Source organism: Neomonachus schauinslandi, chromosome 5 (assembly GCF_002201575.2).
Source record: "Neomonachus schauinslandi chromosome 5, ASM220157v2, whole genome shotgun sequence".
In the NCBI taxonomy this organism is placed as follows: domain Eukaryota; kingdom Metazoa; phylum Chordata; class Mammalia; order Carnivora; family Phocidae; genus Neomonachus; species Neomonachus schauinslandi.
In genome coordinates this window covers 151535413-151556721 of record NC_058407.1, presented here as the reverse complement: position 1 = coordinate 151556721, position 21309 = coordinate 151535413, and the positions used below count along the sequence as shown (strand labels likewise).

Genomic DNA, 21309 nt, shown 5'->3' with positions numbered 1-21309 from the left:
TGTGTTCACTAACTCAGAAGCTCTCTAAACCCTGTTATTTAGGAGTTTTTTTTATAGAAGTTTTGTTACGTAGGCACGATTGATTAAATCACTGGCCATTGGTGATTGAACTCAGCCTCTACTCTCTCTCATCCCCAGAAGATGGAGTTTGGGGCCGAGAGAGTTCCAACCCTCTAACTGTGCCTTTGTCTTTCTGGCAACCAGCCTTCTTCCTGAAGCTATCTGGGGACCCCCAGCCCTTAGCAATCTCATTAGCATCCAAAAGACACTCTTATCTCCCCCAGAGAGTCCAAGGGCTTTAGGAGCTGTATGCCAGAAACTGGGGACAAAAACCGAGTATGTATTTCTTATTGTGTCACACGGCGGCTCTGCCACCTGTTCGCTGTGATGTCAGGTGCACGCCTTGGCCACCCATCGTCTTAGGTTACTCATATGTACAGTGAGGCTAATGATCGTCCCTCTCCAGGGACTGTGGTGCAGATTAAACGGGAAAATAAAGGAAAGCACTCAGAATCCCGTGCCTGGCACAGAATTGCCCAGAAACACTGAATAAGGTAAGAGGAAAAGGTGACCAGGAGTTGAATTCTGGGGAGAACTGCATATTAGGGCAAACGAAAGGGAATGAGAACAACGAAGACCAATAATTGGAAGCTAGGAGGTAAGAGGGAAGCTAGGAGGGAGCACAGTCATGCCAACCAACAGAGGAATTTCAAGAAGAGCTCATCTCCATTATAGAACTTCGTGGGGTGTCTGTTATGTCCCCCGTTTTTCCCAGGAGGATAGGTAATGAGGCCCAGAGGGGTTTAGCAGCAAGGCCAAGGCCACACAGTGAGTACGTGCTGAAGCTGGTGTTGGAATGTAGGTCTTTGACCTCCTCAGTCCTTTGCCTGAGCTACCACCGTGTTAGTTTCCCGGGACTGCCGTCACAAGTTCCCGCAAATTAGGAGGCGTACCACCGCTGGGATTTATCCTCTCACGGTTCTGGAGTCTGGATGTCCAATATCAAGGTGGTGGCAGGGGTTGGTTCCTTTCTGGAGGCACCGAGGGAGATCCTGTCCCATGCCCTTCTCTGGGCTTCTGGTGGCCTGGCAGTCCTTGGCGCTCCTTGGCTTATAGATGTATCACCTGGCTCTCTGCTTCCATCATCACGCCGTGTTCTTCTCTGTGTCTGTCATCTTGTAAGGACACCAGGGCCCACCTGATGCCAATACGGTCTCACCTTAATTTGATTACAGATTACCAGATCCCCTTGTCCCCAATAAGGTCAAATTCACAGGTGTCAGGGGTTAGGGTTTCACCCTATCTTTTGATGGAAATAATCCAATGCATAACAACTACCCTACCTCCCAATGCTAGGCAGAGAAGAGGGGTGCGTGAAAACATAGAACATGCAGTCCCCTCCCCACAGAAATCATAGTACATGGAAAGTCCAGTAGCCTCATAAAAGAGTTTGTTACGAGAGGTAGCAGAGAAGCGGGTGTGTACAATGTGAGTGGAAGAGGGGGTCAGAAGGAGAGATGGCTTGAACCGACAGAGGAGCAACGAGGTGCAGCCAGAGAGATCCTTTTAAAACATTAAGTCTTGATTAGGTGACTCCCTGCCTAAAGCCTTCTGTGGCTCTCTGTTTCTCAGGTAAGTCCATACTTCTTACCTGACAGCAAAGCAGGAGCTAATCTGTCTTCTGCCCCAGTCTTGGGTCTGCACCCACCCCACCCCCCCCGGGCCCCCTTACTCCCGTCACTTGTCCATATTGGCCGTTTTGGTTATTGCGTGTGCCTATTCCTTGGCCCTCTGACCCATGTTCTTACTTCTGCAGGGGGGGGGGGTCTTAGGAAGGTCAGTTCCCATAGCACTCCATTTGTCTTCAGAGCACACACCCACAGTGCTAATGAAATCATCTCATGTTAATTAGTCATGCGTAGTAATTAATTAAATGATGCTTACTATCAGGAACTGCATTACACGGACCTTAACTGTCTTGCTCACTGCTGTGTCCTTTGTGTCTAGCACACTTAGGAAAATTATCGAGCGCCTACTGTATACCAGCCCTGTGCCCTACATGTGGTAGATACTCTGTAAATAACTACTGATGGGACACTTGGGATGGTGGATCTGAGGTTGGGTAGGTGGTGGTGAGACCCAGAGAAGTAGAGGGGGACATGCTTCCAGAAATGGAAGAAGGGTCTGGGGGCTGGGCGCTCCTGGCTCAAAAGCCTTCCCTTAGCTGGCAGAACTTCTCCCAGCCCTTCTCAATAAGTACCCTGGCCCATCCTGGCCACTGCTCCTTCTGCTTGAGGGGGACTCTCCCTAACGTCATTTGGGTCTGCTGTTAGTCCTTTGTTACAGACACTGGGTAGCTGGAGACAAGGCTTCATACTGTCATTTCAGGTTTGGGTTGATAGTGTTGCATGTTCTAACAAACATCTTTGCTATAAGATGTTCTCTGGGAGCTCAATTTACAACAGAGTCAGTATCTCACTCTTGAGATGCTTGAGTGGATCTGAAGTATGTTGACTGAGTTTAGATGGCCATTGAGCGCTAGACAGAAACTGTCCATATTCAAAAGATTGAGCTTCTCTCCTATCTTCTCTGGAAGGTTTAGCTTCGTTTCTCTGCGTCAGCATGCATCAAGAGTCTGTTCATTACAGAGTAATGTAGAATCACTACCCTCAATGAGGCCATTGTCTTATGGGGCAGAAAGACAGGAGGGAAGATGGTTACCACCTCAAAAGTGAAAACGGAGCCTTACCTCACACCATACACCGAAACCAAGTCCAGATGGTCCAAGGATTTAGACTTGAAAGGCCAGACCTTTAGAAGGAAAAAAAGGAGACTGTCTTTACAACCTGAGTGTAGCAAAGCGTTTCTAAAAAAGTCATAAAGTGCAAACCATGGAAGAAGATGGGTGCATTCTACCACGTTAAAATTCTGTACTCTGCTCATCAGAAAATATGGTTTAAAAAAATTAAAAGTCGGGGGCGCCTGGGTGGCTCAGTCGTTAGGCGTCTGCCTTTGGCTCAGGTCATGATCCCGGGGTCCTGGGATCGAGCCCCGCGTCGGGCTCCCTGCTCTGCGGGAAGCCTGCTTCTCCCTCTCCCACTCCCCCTGCTTGTGTTTCCTCTCCCGCTGTCTCTCTCTCTCAAATAAAATCTTTAAAAAAAAAAAAAAATTAAAAGTCAAGCCACAAACTGGGAAAATATGTTTGCTATACACATGTATTAGTTTGCTAGGGCTGTTGTAACAAAGTACTAAAAACTGAGTTGAGTGGCTTAAACAACAGAAATTAATTTACTGTCTCACAGTTTCGGAGGCTGGCGGTTCAAGATCCACATGTCAGCAGGGCCATGCTCCCTCTGAAGGTTCTAGGAAGGATCTATTGCAGTCCTCTCTCCTGGTTTCTGATAGTTCCACGGAACTATGCTTACGGAAACATAACTTCATTCTTCACATAGCTCTCTCTCTAATATGCATGTCTGTGTCCAAATTTCTTTTATAAAGACACTGGTCATATTGGATTAGAGGCCCATCCTACTCCCATATGACTTCATCTTAAGTAATTACATCTATAAGGATGCTATTTCCAAATAAAGTCACGCTCTGAGATCCTCGGGGTTGGGACTTGAACGTGAATATTTGGGGGGCACAACTCAACCCATAACAACCCATAACAGATGGGTAATTTAGTATCCATAATATTTAAAGGCCTTTTTGTAAATTAATAAGAGAAAGACAAATACCCAATAGAAAAATGGGCACAAAGAAATGAACAGGGTTTTCATAAAAGAGAAAGTATAAAGAGCTGATGAACATGAAAGCAGCCAGGGAAATACAAACTAAATCCAAAAGAAGATATCCAGGGGACAGGAATAATTAGAAAGCCTGACAGTAACAGACAGAGTCCAGTTTGAAATGTATATTGTCAGGCATGCTGTGGGTGTATAGGGGGCATTGGACTCACCCAGAAAGAACGTCAACATTTCTGTGCAAAAGAGGAAATGCAGGGCGCCTGGGTGGCTCAGTTGGTTAAGCGACTGCCTTCGGCTCAGGTCATGATCCTGGAGTCCCAGGATCGAGTTCCGCATCGGGCTCCCTGCTCGGCGGGAAGCCTGCTTCTCCCTCTGACCCTCCCCCCTTTCATGTGCTCTCTCTCTCTCTCATTCTCTCTCTCAAATAAATAAATAAAATCTTTAAAAAAAAAAGAGGAAATGCAGTTAAATCGGTATATGATTAGATATTCACTCAAAGAAATACAAACAAAAAAATATGTTAGCAGCCCCACTGATCCCATGCCCATGTGTCAAAATGTTAATATTCAGTCCTGGTGACTTTATGGGGAGACTTCTGTCCTATCCTTCTGCTGGTTGCCATGGTCATCTTGAGCAGCAGAAAAATACCTGGATATTTTTTGATATATCTTGATCTATTCTTTGACCCAGTAATACCACCAATGGGTTTTATTAGAAGGATGTAATCTGGGGCACCTGGGTGGCTCAGTCGTTAAGCGTCTGCCTTCAGCTCGGGTCACGATCCCAGGGTCCTGGGATTGAGTCCCGCATCGGGCTCCTTGCTCAGCGGGGAACCTGCTTCTCCCCCTGCCTCTGCCCCTCCCCCTGCTTGTGCTCTCTCTCATGCTGTCTCTCAAATAAATAAATAAAAATCTTAAAAAAAAAAAAAAAGGATGTAATCTAAAAGAAGAAAAATGCCAAAGTGCCCAATTTTAGGTCATTAAAAATAACCTAAGTACCTTGCAATAGGAAAATGGTCAAAATAAATTACAGTATTTCAGCCTAATGGAATATTCTGTGTAGACATTAAAAATGAAACTTATGGGGTGCCTGGCTTGGCTGGCTGAGTGGGTAGAGAGCATGTGACTCTTGATCTCGGGGTCATGAGTTCAAGCCCCATTTTGGGCATAGAACTTAAGAATGGATGGATGGATGAATAAATGAGTAAGACACTTGTGATGTATAGGTGGTAGCAGGAGAAATGAGTGTGTCTATTTATTTAAGTTTGGGGGGTGGTTCAGAATTTGCCTGTGTTGTCAATGCGGTTATGCAAATAATATTTTTGTGTATTGACCAGGACTAGAAAAGAATCCCAGAGGTGGCGAGGTGGGGGCAACGGAGACTAAAAAGCATGATGCAGTGCGGCTGGGGTGATCGTTGGAGTTTTGCTTTTTAAAAAATCCATTCCTGGGGCGCCTGGGTGGCTCAGTCGTTAAGCGTCTGCCTTCGGCTCAGGTCATGACCCCAGGGTCCTGGGATCGAGCCCCACATCGGGCTTCCTGCTCCAAGGAAAGCCTGCTTCTCCCTCTCCCACTCCCCCTGCTTGTGTTCTCTCTCTCGCTGTCTCTCTCTCTGTCAAATAAATAAATAAAATCTTAAAAAAAAAAAAAATCCATTCCTCTTTTAATGTTGTTCATGCAGTAAATTAAGAGACAAAAGGTTTCTCGAAACCCGTGAGAACAAAGACGGGGAAGCACAGAGCAGCCTTGTTTGGGCCTCGTGAAAAGTTGTGTGCACACATCTCGAACCCTCTGCTGGGCCTGTGAGAACCAGAGCCCCATTTCGAAGCACTTCAAAGGATGTGTATCAGGAGCAGAGCTAGGCTGTTGTTTTCCCCAGAAAGTGTCTTTTGTCCCAAATGGTTTGATTTCCTTTTTATTGATGAGAACTTAGCGGTTTTCAAAGGCTGCGGGGAGAGGGAGGATTTTTGTCTGGGTAGAGAGCAGAACAGCATTTGTACAAGCGGCTGCTGGGGGCTTGTAGGCTGGCTTCTGGATGCGTTTGAGTAATTTACAGATGGTCTGTTTCGGTTCTCCCAAGCCCACCCCAGGTGGTTCAGCCAAATTAAGTGCATCAGGCTCTTCAAAAAGGAAACCAGGCCTGTTTATTTGTGACATTGCGTTAAAGTGGGAAAAGGCGGAAATGGCACCAGTCACGCAGTTTTCTTCTCCCAACACAGCTTCAGTTCTCTTGAGGTTGGATAGGGCAAGCAACAAAACACAGGGGGGACCCCTCTCCGGACCGTGACATGGTGGTGGCGAGCCTCCATGTAGGGGCCGCATAGCCTGTTCTCATGGTCATCTGGATGGAATTTGCTCCACGGGCTGTGAACGTGGTGGTGGAAAGTTGGATACTGTCCTTGCCTCCGTGGAGGGCCAGAAAGCATCACATAAGGACAACGTGCCTTGAAAGAAATAAAATGGGTGATGAAAACAAGCATTTGAAAGTGAGGGAGGCAGGGGACTATTTTCAGTGGGGGAGTCTGGGAAAGCATAGATGAGGAGATGACGTTTGAGTGGACATTCCCAGGCTGAGAGAGTAGCAGGTGCAAGCCCCCGCAGCAGGAATGGTCTTGTGTTTTCAAGGAGTAGAAAGGAGGCAGTTGGGGCTGGTGGATGAGGTCTGAGATGGAGGCTGGGGTCAAATTATTTAGGTCCTGGTAGATCAGTGGTTCTCAACTGGGGGATTTTGCCCTCAGAGGATATTTGGCAATGTATAGAGACATTTTGGGTGGTCACAGTGGGGGGTGGTATGCTCTTGGCATCGAGTAGGTAGAGACCATGGATGCCATTAAACATCCTGCAGTGCCCAGGATCGCACCCACAACGTAGAATGATCTAGCCCCAAATGGTGCTGAGGTTGACAAATCTTTTCGTAGATGAGGCTAAGGATTTTTTTCTTTAAGTTTATTTACTTAAGTAACCGCTGCACCCAACGTGGGGCTTGAACTCTCAACCTTGAGATCAGAAGTCTCGTGCTTTTCTGACTGAGCCAGCCAGACGCCTCTAGACAAGGCTAAAGACATTGGCTTTCATTTTTGAGAGTGGTGGATGGAGGATATTACATAGGGAAGTGAGAGAATGTCCTGGTTCAGTTTTCTTTTATAAACCTAGGGTGTTGGACCAAATTATTCTCGCTGTGACATGCCAACCTTATCTGACTAAATTTGGGTGGGAGAAGGGAGACTTCATGGAGTTGGAGACTCTCCCAGAATAAGCAGTCCATTATTCCTGGGGCGGCTGAGCCCACTTCCTGGGAGGGGTTTTGTATCGGGTGCTTGGGTTTCTGCTTGCAGCGAAGAAGAAAGGCCCAAGGAGGAAGTGGAAGGATGGAAATGTAGCTTGATCTTTGGCTTACAGCTAGTCTGTAGCCTTTTTTGGTCTGTAGAAGACCTAAGACAAGCTCAACTGAGCTAGTGAATGGACTTTTCCTCCTATCTATTGGAGAAAAATTCAAAGTCTTTGGTTGCTGTTAACATTTGTTCAGGCTGGAATCATAGATAAGAAAAGAATCTTAGTTAAGATTTCTCAGCCTCCGTACTAACTGATATTTTGGGCCAGATCATTCTGTATTGAGGGGGCGGGGGTATCCTGCACTTTGTAGGATTTTTAACAGCATCCCTGGCCTCCATCCACTAGCTGTCAGTAGCAACCCCCACGCCACTTGTGACAACAAAATAATGTCTCCAGACATTGCCAAATGTCCCTAGAGATGTGGGGGAGGGCAAAATTTCCCCCAAGTTGGTGTAAGTTTAAGGGGCCAGTACTTAATGGGTGTCCACAAAGATCACCATGAACTCCGTGATTCTTTTGGGGGAGGAAGGGCAGATTGGGGAGCTACTGAACTAGATGGTCCTACTTTTTCTGTTCCCATAATCCAAGTTCCTTACCATCTGGCCGATGGTCAGCTTTTAAATTTAGCATTGGATATTTCTAGGGAAGAAGGACAAAGAAGACACTGTCTTCAGGAACCCTCCAGGAACACTTTTGCCCTCAGATTATTTAGAGCTGCAGCTCTGATGGCCGAGTGGATGTTGTTGTTCAGATGTGTCACACATTCTGGCCCAGACTTGAGTGAGAACCCTCCACTTTCTTCTGGCCTGGGTTAGGATACGATCTTGAGATCCTAAGCCCTGAACTCTCATCATATATAAGTCATTCAAGATAACTGCAATGGTTTAATTTCTCCATAGTGATGACTTCACTGTTACTTCTGAATATCAAATATTAAATTCATGCCAAAAAATGTATTTCTTTTTTTATTTGAAATGGAGGTGGGGGGGCATCCAGAGCACACACCTATTCTGCCTAAGGGTGAAGCCAGCATTGTCTTCCCCATTTAAAAAACAGAGAAATGTGTATGAAAACCAAGACTACAAATGAGTGAGGGTGATGTTATTTGTAAGGAGAATCTCACCGATTTATTGTAGAAATCCAAATGATTAACCATCTTTGCCTGCTTTATTATTATTTTTTAAGATTTTATTTATTTATTTGAGAGAGAGAATGAGATAGAGAGAGCATGAGGGGGGGGGAGGGTTAGAGGGAGAAGCCGACTCCCTGCTGAGCAGGGAGTCCGATGCGGGGAGTCGATCCTGGGACTCCAGGATCATGACCTGAGCCCAAGGCAGTTGCTTAACCAACTGAGCCACCCAGGTGCCCCTTCCTGCTTTATTATTAATAGTAAGTTACTTGGGACTTTATGTTAGGAAATCAAGAACTTCAAGACCAGAACAGCAAAGGGTAATGGGACTGTGGTGAAGGGTTCTCTCATTCTGTTCCATCTGCATGGAGTGTCCTTCCCTGAAATATTTGCTGGACAAAATCCTACTTATCTTTTTTCTTTCCTAGTTTTATTGGGATATAGTTGACATATAACATTATGTAAGTTTAAGGTGTACAATGTCGTGATTTCATACACATATATATTTTGAAGTGATTGCCATGATATGGTTAGTTAATACATCCTACTTATCTTTATTTTTTTTTAAAGATTTTATCTATTTATTTGAGAGAGAGAATGAGAGAGAGAGCATGAGAGGGGGGAGGGTCAGAGGGAGAAGCAGACTCCCCTCTGAGCAGGGAGACTGATGTGGGACTTGATCCTGGGACTCCAGGATCATGGCCTGAGCTGAAGGTAGTCGCTTAACCAACTGAGCCATGAGGCACCCCACATCCTACTTATCTTTAAAGACTTAACTCAAATGCCTCCTCCGTGAAGCCTTCCCTGACCATGCCCCTCCCAAGCATGTGCTTCAGTATGTCTTTTTTTTTTTTTTTAAAGATTTTATTTATTTGTTTGACAGAGAAAGACACAGCGAGAGAGGGAACACAAACGGGGAGTGGGAGAGGGAGAAGCAGACTCCCCGCCGAGCAGGGAGCCCGATGTGGGACTCAATCCCGGGACTCCAGGATCATGACCTGAGCCGAAGGCAGTCGCTTAACCAACTGAGCCACCCAGGCACCCTGTGCTTCAGTATGTCTTGCAGTAGGTCCAGGTTTATGTGGCTCATTAATACTGAGGACCTATAATTTGCTTTAATTGAGGTGAAACTCACATCACATCAATCTAACCATGTTAAAGTGTACAGTTCTGTGGCATTTAGTACATTCTCAATGGAACCATCTCCTTTCCAGAATATTTTTATCACTCCAAGGGAGACCCTCTGCCTACCAAGCAGTCACTCCCCATATCTGCCCTCCAACCCCAACCCCACTCCTTCCAGATTCTGGCAACCATTCATCTGCTTTCTGTCTTTAGAGATTGACCTTTTCTGGATATCTCAGAAATGAAATCATACCATATATGATTTTGTGTCTGGCCTCTCTCACCTACTCTAATGTTAACAAGGTTTAGCTACACAATACTGTAGCATGTTCAGTATGTCATTTCTTTTTGTAACATTCCATTGTATGGATATGCTACATTGTGTTCGTCCATTCACCCTTGGGTGGATATTTGGCCCATTTATTTGGCCCATTTCCACCTTCCCCGCTGTTGCGAACAGTGCAACTGTGAACATTCATGTACAAGTTTTTCTGTTCTCTTCAGAGAATAGAAATAGCACGGAGAGGAATTGCTGGGTCATATGGTAACTCTAGTTCTAAACTTTTGGGAAACAGCCATCAGACCACGGAGCACAGCAGCTGCGACATTTTCCATCCCCACCAACTGGGCACAGGCTTCCGGTTTCTCTATGCCTGCACCAAACACCTGTTATTTTCTGTTTGTTGTTGTTGTTTTTATAGCCAACCTAGTAAGTGTGAGGCCACTGGAATTTTGATTTTTTTTTTTTACTATATCTTCCCTGCTCCCCACCAAGAGACTGAATTGTTGGTGGCATTGTGCTTTCATTACCAACAACATGGTGTAAGAGTTAAAGCAGGCTGCCCTTGCCTCCTGTCCTTACTCAGAATGTGATCCCTTGGCTTCTCTAAGTCTGAATTCTTTCATCTGTAAAATGGGAACCTCTAGAGCTGTTGAGGGGAAGAAATGAGATTCAGCCTTAGCCTGCCAGAGTCCGTGCCTGGCCTAGGGAGATTTTGCAATAAAAGTTTGCCATAATTATGGCAAACTATACCGTGATGTCCCGGTGCCTAGGACTGAGTAACTGTAGAATAAATGTTTGTTCAATAAGTCAACGAACGCTTGGATATTGCTCAGTTAGCCCTCTTTTTTTATTTCTACCAACTTTTCCCTGAGTTCCAGACAGCTGTCTTGCAAATTGATCACTCCCAAGGCGAGGCAGAGGGAAACAATGGCTGGATCCATGGGACTGCTTCCCTTGGAAAAATACATCATGAAAACCTTGATAGGCTTGTGTTGGGGGGGGGGGGTGGGGCTGGAGAGAGCCTCAGCTTGTATACTTTAAAGGAAAGGAGGAAGAAAAGAGCTTTCCCTTTTTTTTTTTTTTGAGATGAGAAACAATCTTCTTGGAAAGAGGAAAATAGGGGATGACACCAGGCAGATGTCTTGTTGAAGGTTGGTCAGTGGCCCCCTGGGGAGGAAAAGAGCAGCTCTCTCCACTCTGGAAAGGGCTTGAGGGCCCCCTTAGGCAACCAGAGCCTGGTAGCTGGCCTCACTCCTTTTTTACCAACTCCTATAAGGCTGGGGGTGGGCACATTCCTACAGGTCAGCCCCTTGGTTAGTTTTCTCTAGCTCCCATGGACCCTTTCAGAACCCACATTTTAGCACACTGCAGCCACACTGGCTTTCAGTGTGTTCCTGGATTTCTCCCTCTTCCCACGCCCATGCTCATGTGTCCCCCTCCCCGCCTCACTTCCTTCAGGCCTTCCTCAAACCTCACCTCAGGGAGGCCTTGCCTGATCAACGTGGCTGACATGGCGGCCCCCAGGTGCGCCTTATCAGTCGCCATTCTGTTACCCTAAGCTTTTGTGCTTGCTTTTTTAATATTTATTTTTTAAAATATGTTTTAAATGTTTAAATGTTTAAAGTGTTTTTAAATGAAATATTTCTGGCATAAAATAATAAACCCCCAGGTACCCATCTCCCGGATTAGACAAGTGCTAATAATATTCTGCCCTGTATGCTTACTTCAGATCCCCCCCTTTTAATCAACTTTATTAAGGTGTAATTTGCATACAATAAATTCGTACATTTTAAATAGTTGATTTTTGGCAAATGCACCCATGTCACCACCACCACCATAATCAAGACACAGAATATTTCCCTCACCCCAGAAAGGCCCCTCATCCCCCTGCCCTGCTGGATTTTTCTCCCTAGTCCTCAACATTATCTGAAATCCCTCATTTGTGTCTCTTTTAGTCTGTTTACTCTCTGCCTCCCCCAGCAGAGTGTATGTTCCATGAAGGCAGGGACTATTTGCTCCCCAGTCTTTGCACATTGTGGCCCACAGTCACTCTGTCAAGGTCATGATACTGTATTTATTATTCTTGTGCGCACATCGTGACGCACAGAGAGATACATCGGTGGGGTAAGTTCCTGGAAATGGAAATACTGAGTCAACGGATATTTACTTTTTTTGCTATTGTAAAAGAGATACCTATCCCCCTTTCTCTCTTCTATCCCTTGTGTCTCAGTCAACGCTGTTGGCATTTTGGGCTGGATCATCCTTTGTTCTGGGGATTGAGGGACTGTCTTGTCCGTTGCAGGATGTTGAACGGCATCCCTGGCCTTTACCCACTAGATCCCAGTAGCATCCCCCACCTCAGTTGTGACAATCTGGGATGTCTTTAGATGGTGGTGGTGGTGGCAGCAAAATTATCTCCATTTGAGAACCACTGGTCTATGTCTTTAGGCTAATTTCCTGCCATATTGTTTTGTTCCTCAGTTGGGTCCATCTCTAAATGAACCACCCTCGATGACACTCGATTTGCCGAATCCATTTTGCACCAGGTCAGCAGACTGAATTACAAGTTAGGATCCCTACCTGTAAAGCTGTATCATGAGATGAGCAGCTGGTTAGTTGTAGAAGCAGGGAAGCCTTTGCGCTAAGTCCACAAGGATACGAAGGAGCCAGCAGAATTCTCAGTATTTCTTATCTCAGGATAAATATGTCTGCAGGGTCAGACTCTGAGGATATAACATCTTCCAGGCCTTCAAGAACAAGGGGGAAACCCTAGCAACTGTGTATAGGGGCGCTCTGAACTTCCTCGATTGCTCAGGACACTGAATTGACCATTCCTATCTTGAAAAACCTGCAAGCTCAAATGTAGAGCAGTAAAGAATAGATGAATGAAATGAAGGAGGCAGGTCCTATCTAGGGGGTTGCTGCACTGTGGCCAGATGTTGCCAGGTGGGAATGTGGGCCCAGCCTTGCCAAAACTTCCCGTTTTTCAAGAAAGGCAGGGAATCCAGATTTTTTTTGAAAGTGTGAAATATCTTGATTCTTGAATTTTATAATAATTATCAAGTAATTATGTTTAAACTTGATGTGGGCCAAATAAAAAACATCTAGGGGCTGACAGTTTGTAACCTCTGAGTTAATTGAGATTAACTCACTCAGTACAGAAATCTTTTGGTTTGACTGGGGATCCAGTCAACACATGTTTATTGAGTATTTACTGTGTGCCAAGCTATGTTCTAGAGCTGCCACTTGACATAAATTTGCTGGAATGACTGATAATGAAAGGGATGGATAGAGATTATGGGTGGGTGCGTGGGTGAATGGATGGATGGATGGATGGGTGGGTGGATGGATGGATAAAGGAAGGATGGGGGATGGATGGATGATGGATAGATGGATGGAAAAAGGAAGGATAAATGAATGGATGGATGGTGGTTGGGTGGATGGATGGATGGGTGTATGGAGATTGAATAGCTGGTAGACGGTTAGATGGGTAGATACATAGATCAATCTGATCTTCTAGAGATATATACTAAAATATTGTAGAAAAATAATATGTCTGGGAATTACTTCAGAGTGATATGGGGAGTTGAATGAGGGTATAGGTAAATCAAGATTGGCCGTGAGATGTTATTTATTGAATCTGAGTGAGTTTCTTTGTACTTTTTTTTTTTTTAAGATTTTATTTATTTATTTTGACAGAGAGAGACACAGCAAGAGAGGGAACACAAGCAGGGGGAGTGGGAGAGAGAGAAGCAGGCTTCCCGTGGAGCAGGAAGCCCGTTGCGGGACTCGATCCCAGGACCCTGGGATCATGACCTGAGCCGAAAATGACTGAGCCACCCAGGCACCCTTCTTTGTACTTTTCTGCCTTCTTTTGAATATGACTGGAAATTTCCCATACTGAAAATATTTGTTTTAATGTCCTTATCATTTAGAGGTACACTCTGAAGGATATACAGGTAAAATGACATCATGTCTGGGATGTGGTTTAAAATACTCAGCTAAAATTTTTTGCAAGTCAGCATGTAGATGTGCTGTGGCCTGAAGGTTTGTGTCTCCCCGAAGTCCACATGTTGGAATCCTAATGTCCAATGTGATGGTGTTGCGAGATAGGGCCTTTGGGAGGTGATGAAGGTGGAGCCCCCATGAGTGGGGGTTCGTGCCTTATGTATGAGGCCCCACAGTGCTCCCTCGTCCCTTCCACCAAGTGAGGACAGAACAAGAAGTCTGTGACCCAGAAGACAGCCCTCACCCAATCATGCTGTCACCCAGCCTCCAGAACTGTGAGAAAGAAATTTCTGTTGTTTATAAGACACCCAGTCTGTGGTATTTTTGTTATACAAGCCAAGACAAGTACAGACTAAGACACGATGAAGCAGCCTTTAGCAAAAGAAGTATTCTGATAATTGTTGCCACTGGGTGGTGGGTATATGGAGATTCGTTATACCGGCCTGTGTAATTTGTATATGGTTGCAAGTTTTTACAATAAAAATTTTAAAAAAGGGGCGCCTGGGTGGCTCAGTCGTTAAGCATCTGCCTTCGGCTCAGGTTATGATCCCAGGGTCCTGGGATCGAGCCCCGCATCGGGCTCCCTGCTCTGCAGGAAGCCTGCTTCTCCCTCTCCCACTCCCCCTGCTTGTGTTCCCTCTCTCGCTGTGTCTCTCTCTGTCAAATAAATAAATAAAATCTTAAAAAAAAAAAAATGGGACAGAGAAGTGGGGGCCTCCTGTTTTCTAGGTACTTTGGGAAGTGTGGAAGGAATCATGCTCTGGGTGAATTTCCCACCAGTTTGGTAGTGTTGATACCCAGGGAGTGGGTATTTTTTAATGAGGGATGTCACAGGCTATTGGTGGCACAGTGAGACTAGAAGCATGGGCTCTGTTGTGAACTGCAGGTTGAGAACAGGTTTCTCAGCCACGTCGTTGCTCTGCAGGGTGTTCTGCCTCCCAGTTACCCTGCTGGGAGGCAGAAGAGCACAGTGGTCAGATTATCTGGAATCAGCCTCCCCGGGTCCAAAAGCTAGTGCTACCACTTTCTGGCTGTGTGGCCTTGGACATGTCATTTCCCTGTTTGATCCTCAGTTTCATCCATTAAATAAGAGTAATACTAACATCTTACAGATTCATTATGAATATTGAACTAGTTATTACATACGAAGTGTGAGCACAGAACTTGACATGTAGCATTTATGTGTTATTTTTTTTTTAAAGATTTTGTTTATTTATTTGAGAGAGAGAGAATGAGAGAGAGCACATGAGAGGGAGGAGGGTCCGAGGGAGAAGCAGACTCCCTGCCGAGCAGGGAGCCCGATGCGGGACTCGATCCCGGGACTCCAGGATCATGACCTGAGCTGAAGGCAGTCGCCCAACCAACTGAGCCACCCAGGCGCCCATTTTATGTGTTATCATTATTGATGCTTTGTTGTTAGTATGTTGTTGCTGCTATTAAGCATTCTAAGAGCAGAAAGAACTTTTTTTTAAAGATTTTATTTATCCATTTGAGAGAGAGAGAGAGAGCATGAGCAGGGGCAGGGGCAGAGGGAGCGGGAGGGAATCTGGAGCAGACTCCTTGCTGACCACAGAGCCTGACGTGGGGCTCCATCTCATGACCCTGAGATCATGACCTGAGCTGAAATCCAGAGTTGGACACTTAACCGACTGAGCCACCCAGGGGCCCCTAGAACTTTCTGAGATAGATGGAATAATTGGGGGCAGAGGCTAAAAGAAGTCCAAGAAAGAGGCACCCATTGTCAACTGATCCGCCCACAGAAGCCCATTTGTGAGCTGCTGGGGTCACTTTGCTGCATGGTAGGTACAAACGGGACTATAAGAAAAAAGCAACTTCCTGACCATTTCTTTTCCCTGCAGAATGAAGTAGAGCTGGGGGAGCTGCTTCTGTCACTGAATTATCTCCCAAGTGCTGGGAGACTGAATGTTGATGTTATTCGAGCCAAGCAACTTCTTCAGACAGATGTGAGCCAAGGTTCAGGTACAGTGCGACCCCTTCCCTCCCCCATTTCCTTAACGAGGCATCTCTGTTTGTTTGACCCAGGGCCAAATTTTTTTTTTCTGCATTCCAGATACTTTTTTTTTTTTTTTAAGTAATCTGTTCCCCCAACATGGGGCTCGAGCTCTTTTTTTTTTTAATTTAATTTTATTATGTTATGTTAATCACCATACATTACATCATTAGTTTTTGGTGTAGTGTTCCATGATTCATTGTTTGTGTATAACACCCAGTGCTCCATTCAATACTTGCCCTCTTTAATACTCATCACCAGGCTAACCCATTCCCCCACCCCCCTCCCCTCTAGAACCCTCAGTTTGTTTCTCAGAGTCCATAGTCTCTCATGGTTCATCTCCCCCTCCGATTCCCCCCCTTCATTTTTCCCTTCCTACTATCTTCTTCTTTTTTTTTTTTTTTAACATATAATGTATTATTTGTTTCAGAGGTACAGGTCTGTGGTTCATCAGTCTTACACAATTCACAGCGCTCACCATAGCACATACCTTCCCCCATGTCTTATCACCCAGCCACCCCATCCCTCCCACCCCCCACCACTCCAGCAACCCTCAGTTTGTTTCCTGAGATTAAAAATTCCTCATATCAGTGAGGTCATATGATACATGTCTTTCTCTGATTGACTTATTTCGCTTAGCATATACATTCCGAATACTATTAATAAAACCCCGCAAGGATAAACAAATAGCATTTAGAACTAGAATGTTAGATTCAAGAGGGAAAATAAACGATCAGATGTCTCTTAGGATGAGGCAAGTAAATGATGGTATCTCAGTAACCCCATTCGAATGGGGGATTTGACTGAGACCATGTGTGATAACTCCTGACCTCTAGATCCTCTGTGCGCTCGCAGCCCCCAAGGAAGTGACCCACCTTTCCAGATGTTGTACCTGCAGTGGAGATGCCATGCTCCAGGTGGCGCTAGTGTGTACCGGCCCTGCAGTCCGAGCTGCCGGAGTGGGGGGCACGCCCTGAGGTTTTTTTCCCCCCCCAGCTCATTTCAAGTGTACCTTGAATCTTTATAAATCCCAGCTCTGAAAATACTGTTGTATTTAAAGTGTCTACTTTATAGCAAACCAATTCAAACATGACTTTTCATGAAATGGAACAGATTACATTCCATCTGTATGGAGCCTCTCCCATGACAGCAAAGGATATTATCATGAAAGTAGCCAGGGTCTCTGGGACCTCTTCAGCTCAGTGGAGAAACTTCTGTCTCCTCTAAGTACAGTAGCTAAAATAAATTACTTTTGCTAGAAAGTGACACCTGCCTTTAGAACACAACTCACATTCTCAAAAACCACATTATAAAAATAGAGGTTTGGAAGGGGCCAGTGGAGGAAATGGTCTTAAGGCTGGAGAGTTTCAGACTCACCACGATGGGAGAGGCAGTATGATAAAATGATTAAAGGTTCTGGAGTCAAACTGCCTGGAACCAGGTCCTCGTTCTACTGCTTACAAATGATGTGGCCTTGGGGAAGATACTTAACCTCCATAAGCTTCAATTTCTTCATCTGAAAAATTGTGATAACAACAGTATCCATCTCATTGAGTTGTTTAAACAATATTAAATTAGATAATGTACATGAATTTGTAAACTGTAAAGAGATCTAAGAACAATAGTTATTAATCTGCCATCTCTGAGCTCCTGTGTATGGAGCTATGGGATCACTGACATGATAATGGATTTCTAGGGACAGAAAACCAGCACAGCCTCTGGGTCTGGCTTTTCTTCCACTAGTCTGATCTTAAGCAGGCCATTTCCTATCTTGAATCTTCAGTTTCTTCATCTGTAAAATGAGCACAATGCCTGACACATGCGAGGAGCTCAATAAATCTTGGATGGCTGGAGGAAGAGAGAAAGGGATGAGCAGATAAGCAGCTAGATGGGAAAAAGGAGGGATGGATAATAGATGGATGGATGGGAAAATGGATGAATGAAAGGAGAGGTATCCATCTGGACTGATGGATGGAAAGGTGGATGGATTGATGGAAAAAAGAGAGATGAAAGGATGGGTAGGTGGTTGGGTTGTCAGATAGATGGGAAGTTGGATGGATGGATGGATTGAGTTTCATGAGCTCCAACATTCTATAATTCTGTGTCTAATTCCCAGACCCCTTTGTGAAAATCCAGCTGGTACATGGACTCAAGCTTGTGAAAACAAAGAAGACATCCTTCTTAAGAGGCACAATTGATCCTTTCTACAATGAATCCTTTAGCTTCAAAGTTCCCCAAGAAGAACTTGAAAATGCCAGCTTAGTGTTTACAGGTAGGTAGTGGTTCAGACCCTGATGAACTCCAGGTGAGTTCATCACTTACTGTCCTGTATTCCACTTACTGTCCTAAAGATAGGTGTCTGGAGATGGTAATATCTGGTATTCAGCTATCTGGGTTTGAATCCAACTGTTTGTGAAGTTGGTCAAGATTCATAGAACTGTAGAGCATAATTATTACCAATGTAAACTTTGGAGCCAGATTTCCTAGCACTTCCCCATAATTGCTGAAGCCTTGGGCAAGTTACTTGGCCCCTCTGAGTCTCAGTTTCTTCATCTCTAAAATGTGGGCAATCATAGTACCTGCTTCATAGGTTTATAAGATTCAGTGAGCTTGTAAAATTAAGTAATATCTAGTCTAAAATAATAAGTGCTCACCCTGTTAGTTTTGTTGATACGGTGATTCAAGTAGCTTATAGTCTCATAGGGAAACGTAATATGTCACCTAACTTGGAGAGGAGGATTTTAAAAGCCTTCATGTGCTACTGTGGTTGAATTTAATATATTGTCTTCAGGGTGTATTAGTTATCTACTGCTGCATAACAAATATAGTGACTTAAAACAACAAACATTTATTAAGCTCATAGTTCCTGTGGGTCAAGAACCCAAACATAGCTTCGGTGTGTGCTTCTGGCTGAGGTTCTCTGACAAGTCTGTAGTCAGGGTACTGGCTGGGCCTGCAGTCTTATCTTAAGGCTCATCTGGGGGAGGATCTGTTCCTCAAGCGTACTCACATAGTTAGTGGTTGCCAGCATTCGGTTCCTCACAGTGGAGATGCATTGGACTGGAAGCTTCTGTTCCTTCCTGGATGTTGGCCAGTGACCTTCCTCTGTTTCTCACCACATGGGCTTCTCCATAGTGCAACTCACAACATGGTGGATGGTTTCCATCAGAGTGGGCAGGTGAGCAAGATGGAAGCCAGAGTCTTATTGTAACCTAATCTTAGAAATGACATCCTCTTACTTTTGCCGTATACTGTTCATTAGAAGCAACCCAGTAGGTCCAGCTCACATTCCAGAATTACAGAAGGGCGTGAATACTGGGAGTTAGGGATCATTGGGAGCCATTTTAGAAGCAGGCTCCTACCATGTCGAGTTAATAGAAGTAATGGTTATTATTTCCTGTGTCCTGTTCCCAGCAGGGGCTTCAGCTTCATTTACTTTATTGCTCATATGCATCATAATTCACCCTGTCAAATCAGCATCATCCTCATCGGCTTACGGGGCTGGGGACTGAGGCTCAAAACCTAACCGATCCACCCAGTCTCAGACTGGTAGAGTCAAGATTTAAGCTCTCATCTTCCTAGCTGCAAAGATGAAGGGGTCTGCATTTCCCCAAACACCCAGGTAGTGCTGGCACTGAGGAACTGACCTCAAACTGAGGATTCGTGCTCCAGAGTAATAGGAAGCCTCATCTGTTTAGATCTAGTCTAAAATCCTTAGCTGCAGGTCTCCCAAAACAGAAGGCCGTGGCTGAAAAAAATCCTTGCATGCAAGGCTTCCTCCGCACGGGCTTACTGCTTCTCATCACCAAGATTGCAGATGCTCTGTGCTCCAAGACTCCTCTGAGGCAGGTTGGTTCTGGGTTTTCTTAGGGCCTGTCACCCAGAGAGTCTGCATCCAATCAGGGCCTGCCTGCACTAAGCAGGTATGACAGTCCTATCTGTTGAAGCCTGGGATGGTTGCTGTCCATGGGTCCCACTGTCCCCAAGGTTTCAGGTCGAGCAGAAGACCGTGATTCCACTGAATCCTTAAATGCTATGGAGCAGGGGCGCCTGGGTGGCTCAGTTGGTTAAGCGACTGCCTTCGGCTCAGGTCATGATCCTGGAGTCCCGGGATCGAGTCCCGCATCGGGCTCCCCGCTCAGCGGGGAGTCTGCTTCTCCCTCTGACCCTCCCCCATCTCATGCTCTCTCTCTCTCTCCCTCTCTCATTCTCTCTCTCAAATAAATAAAATCTTTAAAAAAAAAAAATGCTATGGAGCAGGCAGTGGGAACTCTATTGAACCAAGATAAGACCGAAGCATGGAGTATCGATTCCCAAGTCCCTACTGAGAATAAAGGACTTAATGTTGCACATTTAAATCAGGAGGGGACCCCAGGGGGGGCAGTGAGTGCACAGAAGGAAAGCCCTGACACTTTTATATTTTCCTTAAGATTTTAGGACAAAAGTAGCACATGCTGGTCACAGTGAGTGACACAAGCAAAGGAGGAGTTTGGGCGGAGAAGAGCAGAGGGGTTAAATGCGCGGGCTGTGGAGCCAGGGCCTGGGTCTGGGCTTTGTGATCTTGAGCAAGATCTGTATGCTTAGCTTTTCTCATCTGTAAAATGGGTGTAACCGCACCAGGACGACTTGAAGGATTGTTATGTGGATCAGATGAGAACAAGACATAATCTTTGCTGAGCAACGTGCCTCGTGCATAGCAAGCACTCAGTAACCGGGAACTATTATTAAAAAGCAATGTTACTCTCTTCTTCATCCCCCTTCCAGTCCCTTCTCCCCGGGGTCGCCACCTTTAACATCCTGGTGTGCCTCATTTCACACTTCTTTCCTCATTCACACAAACATCATCCGCATATAGAAGATTCAGCTCTTTTAGGAAGTTATTCATTCATTTCGGAAGTGGGTATGAAGCACTTTCTCTGGGCCAGACACTGTTTCCAGGTGCTGGGAATATAGCAGGAAACAAAACAGACAGCCCCCGCTCTTGGGGAGCTTGGCGGACCGGTCTGTGGACACCACCCTGAAACTGACTTTTGTTTCATTAACCACTGCATGTGTCCAGTCCCTCCAGGTCAAAGCAAATGTGGACGCACCTAGCTCTTTATTTTTAATAATTGCATTACGCACGGTGGGGGGCAGGGGAGGGTGTGGGAAGGTGAGGGGTATGTGACAGAGCTTGAGGTGTTGCAGTGAGAACTTTGGAGCACCCTTCCCAGAAAAACACCCCGAAGGACAGAAAACTTTGCCTTCTGTTCAGAGGTTTTTTTGAACCCCTTGAATCCCCTGTGTGAACCCCATCAGGCAAAAGCCTCAAATGGAAGTAGCACCCCTGCACCCTGCCCCCATACGTCTGTCATTCATCCCACCACTTCGGGTGGCCGTCATCAGCTGCACCCATCAGACAAGGCCCGTGCTCTCCATTTGTGGAACATCTGCTTCTCCTGTTTAAATATTGGGGTTTCGTGCCCCCAGCTCAGGGGCACCTCTCGTCAGGTTAAAGCCCATTGAAAATATTCTTTCTAGAGAAGGAAGGATTGCAGATCTTCTTGCCTTCTTAAGTAAGGGATGCTCAACTCGGGCTACACTTCAGAATCAGCTGGAGCTTTCAAGTGCTACCAGGGACCCCTGGGTGGCTCAGCCGGTTAAGCATCTGCCTTGGGCTCAGGTTGTGATCTCGG

The 21309-nt window shown here is 45.5% G+C and overlaps 1 protein-coding gene across 2 annotated transcripts in view; it reads left to right on the top strand.

Moving 5' to 3' along the window:
* The window catches only part of SYT17 (synaptotagmin 17), a 77255-nt gene that overhangs the window by 30757 nt on the left and 25189 nt on the right, over nucleotides 1-21309 (top strand). For both annotated transcript variants that reach the window (XM_021698113.2, XM_021698112.1), the window contains 2 exons: nucleotides 15483-15603; nucleotides 17751-17906. In XM_021698113.2, coding sequence (XP_021553788.1) covers nucleotides 15483-15603; nucleotides 17751-17906 — 277 coding nt within the window. The remainder of the gene's footprint in view (nucleotides 1-15482; nucleotides 15604-17750; nucleotides 17907-21309) is intronic.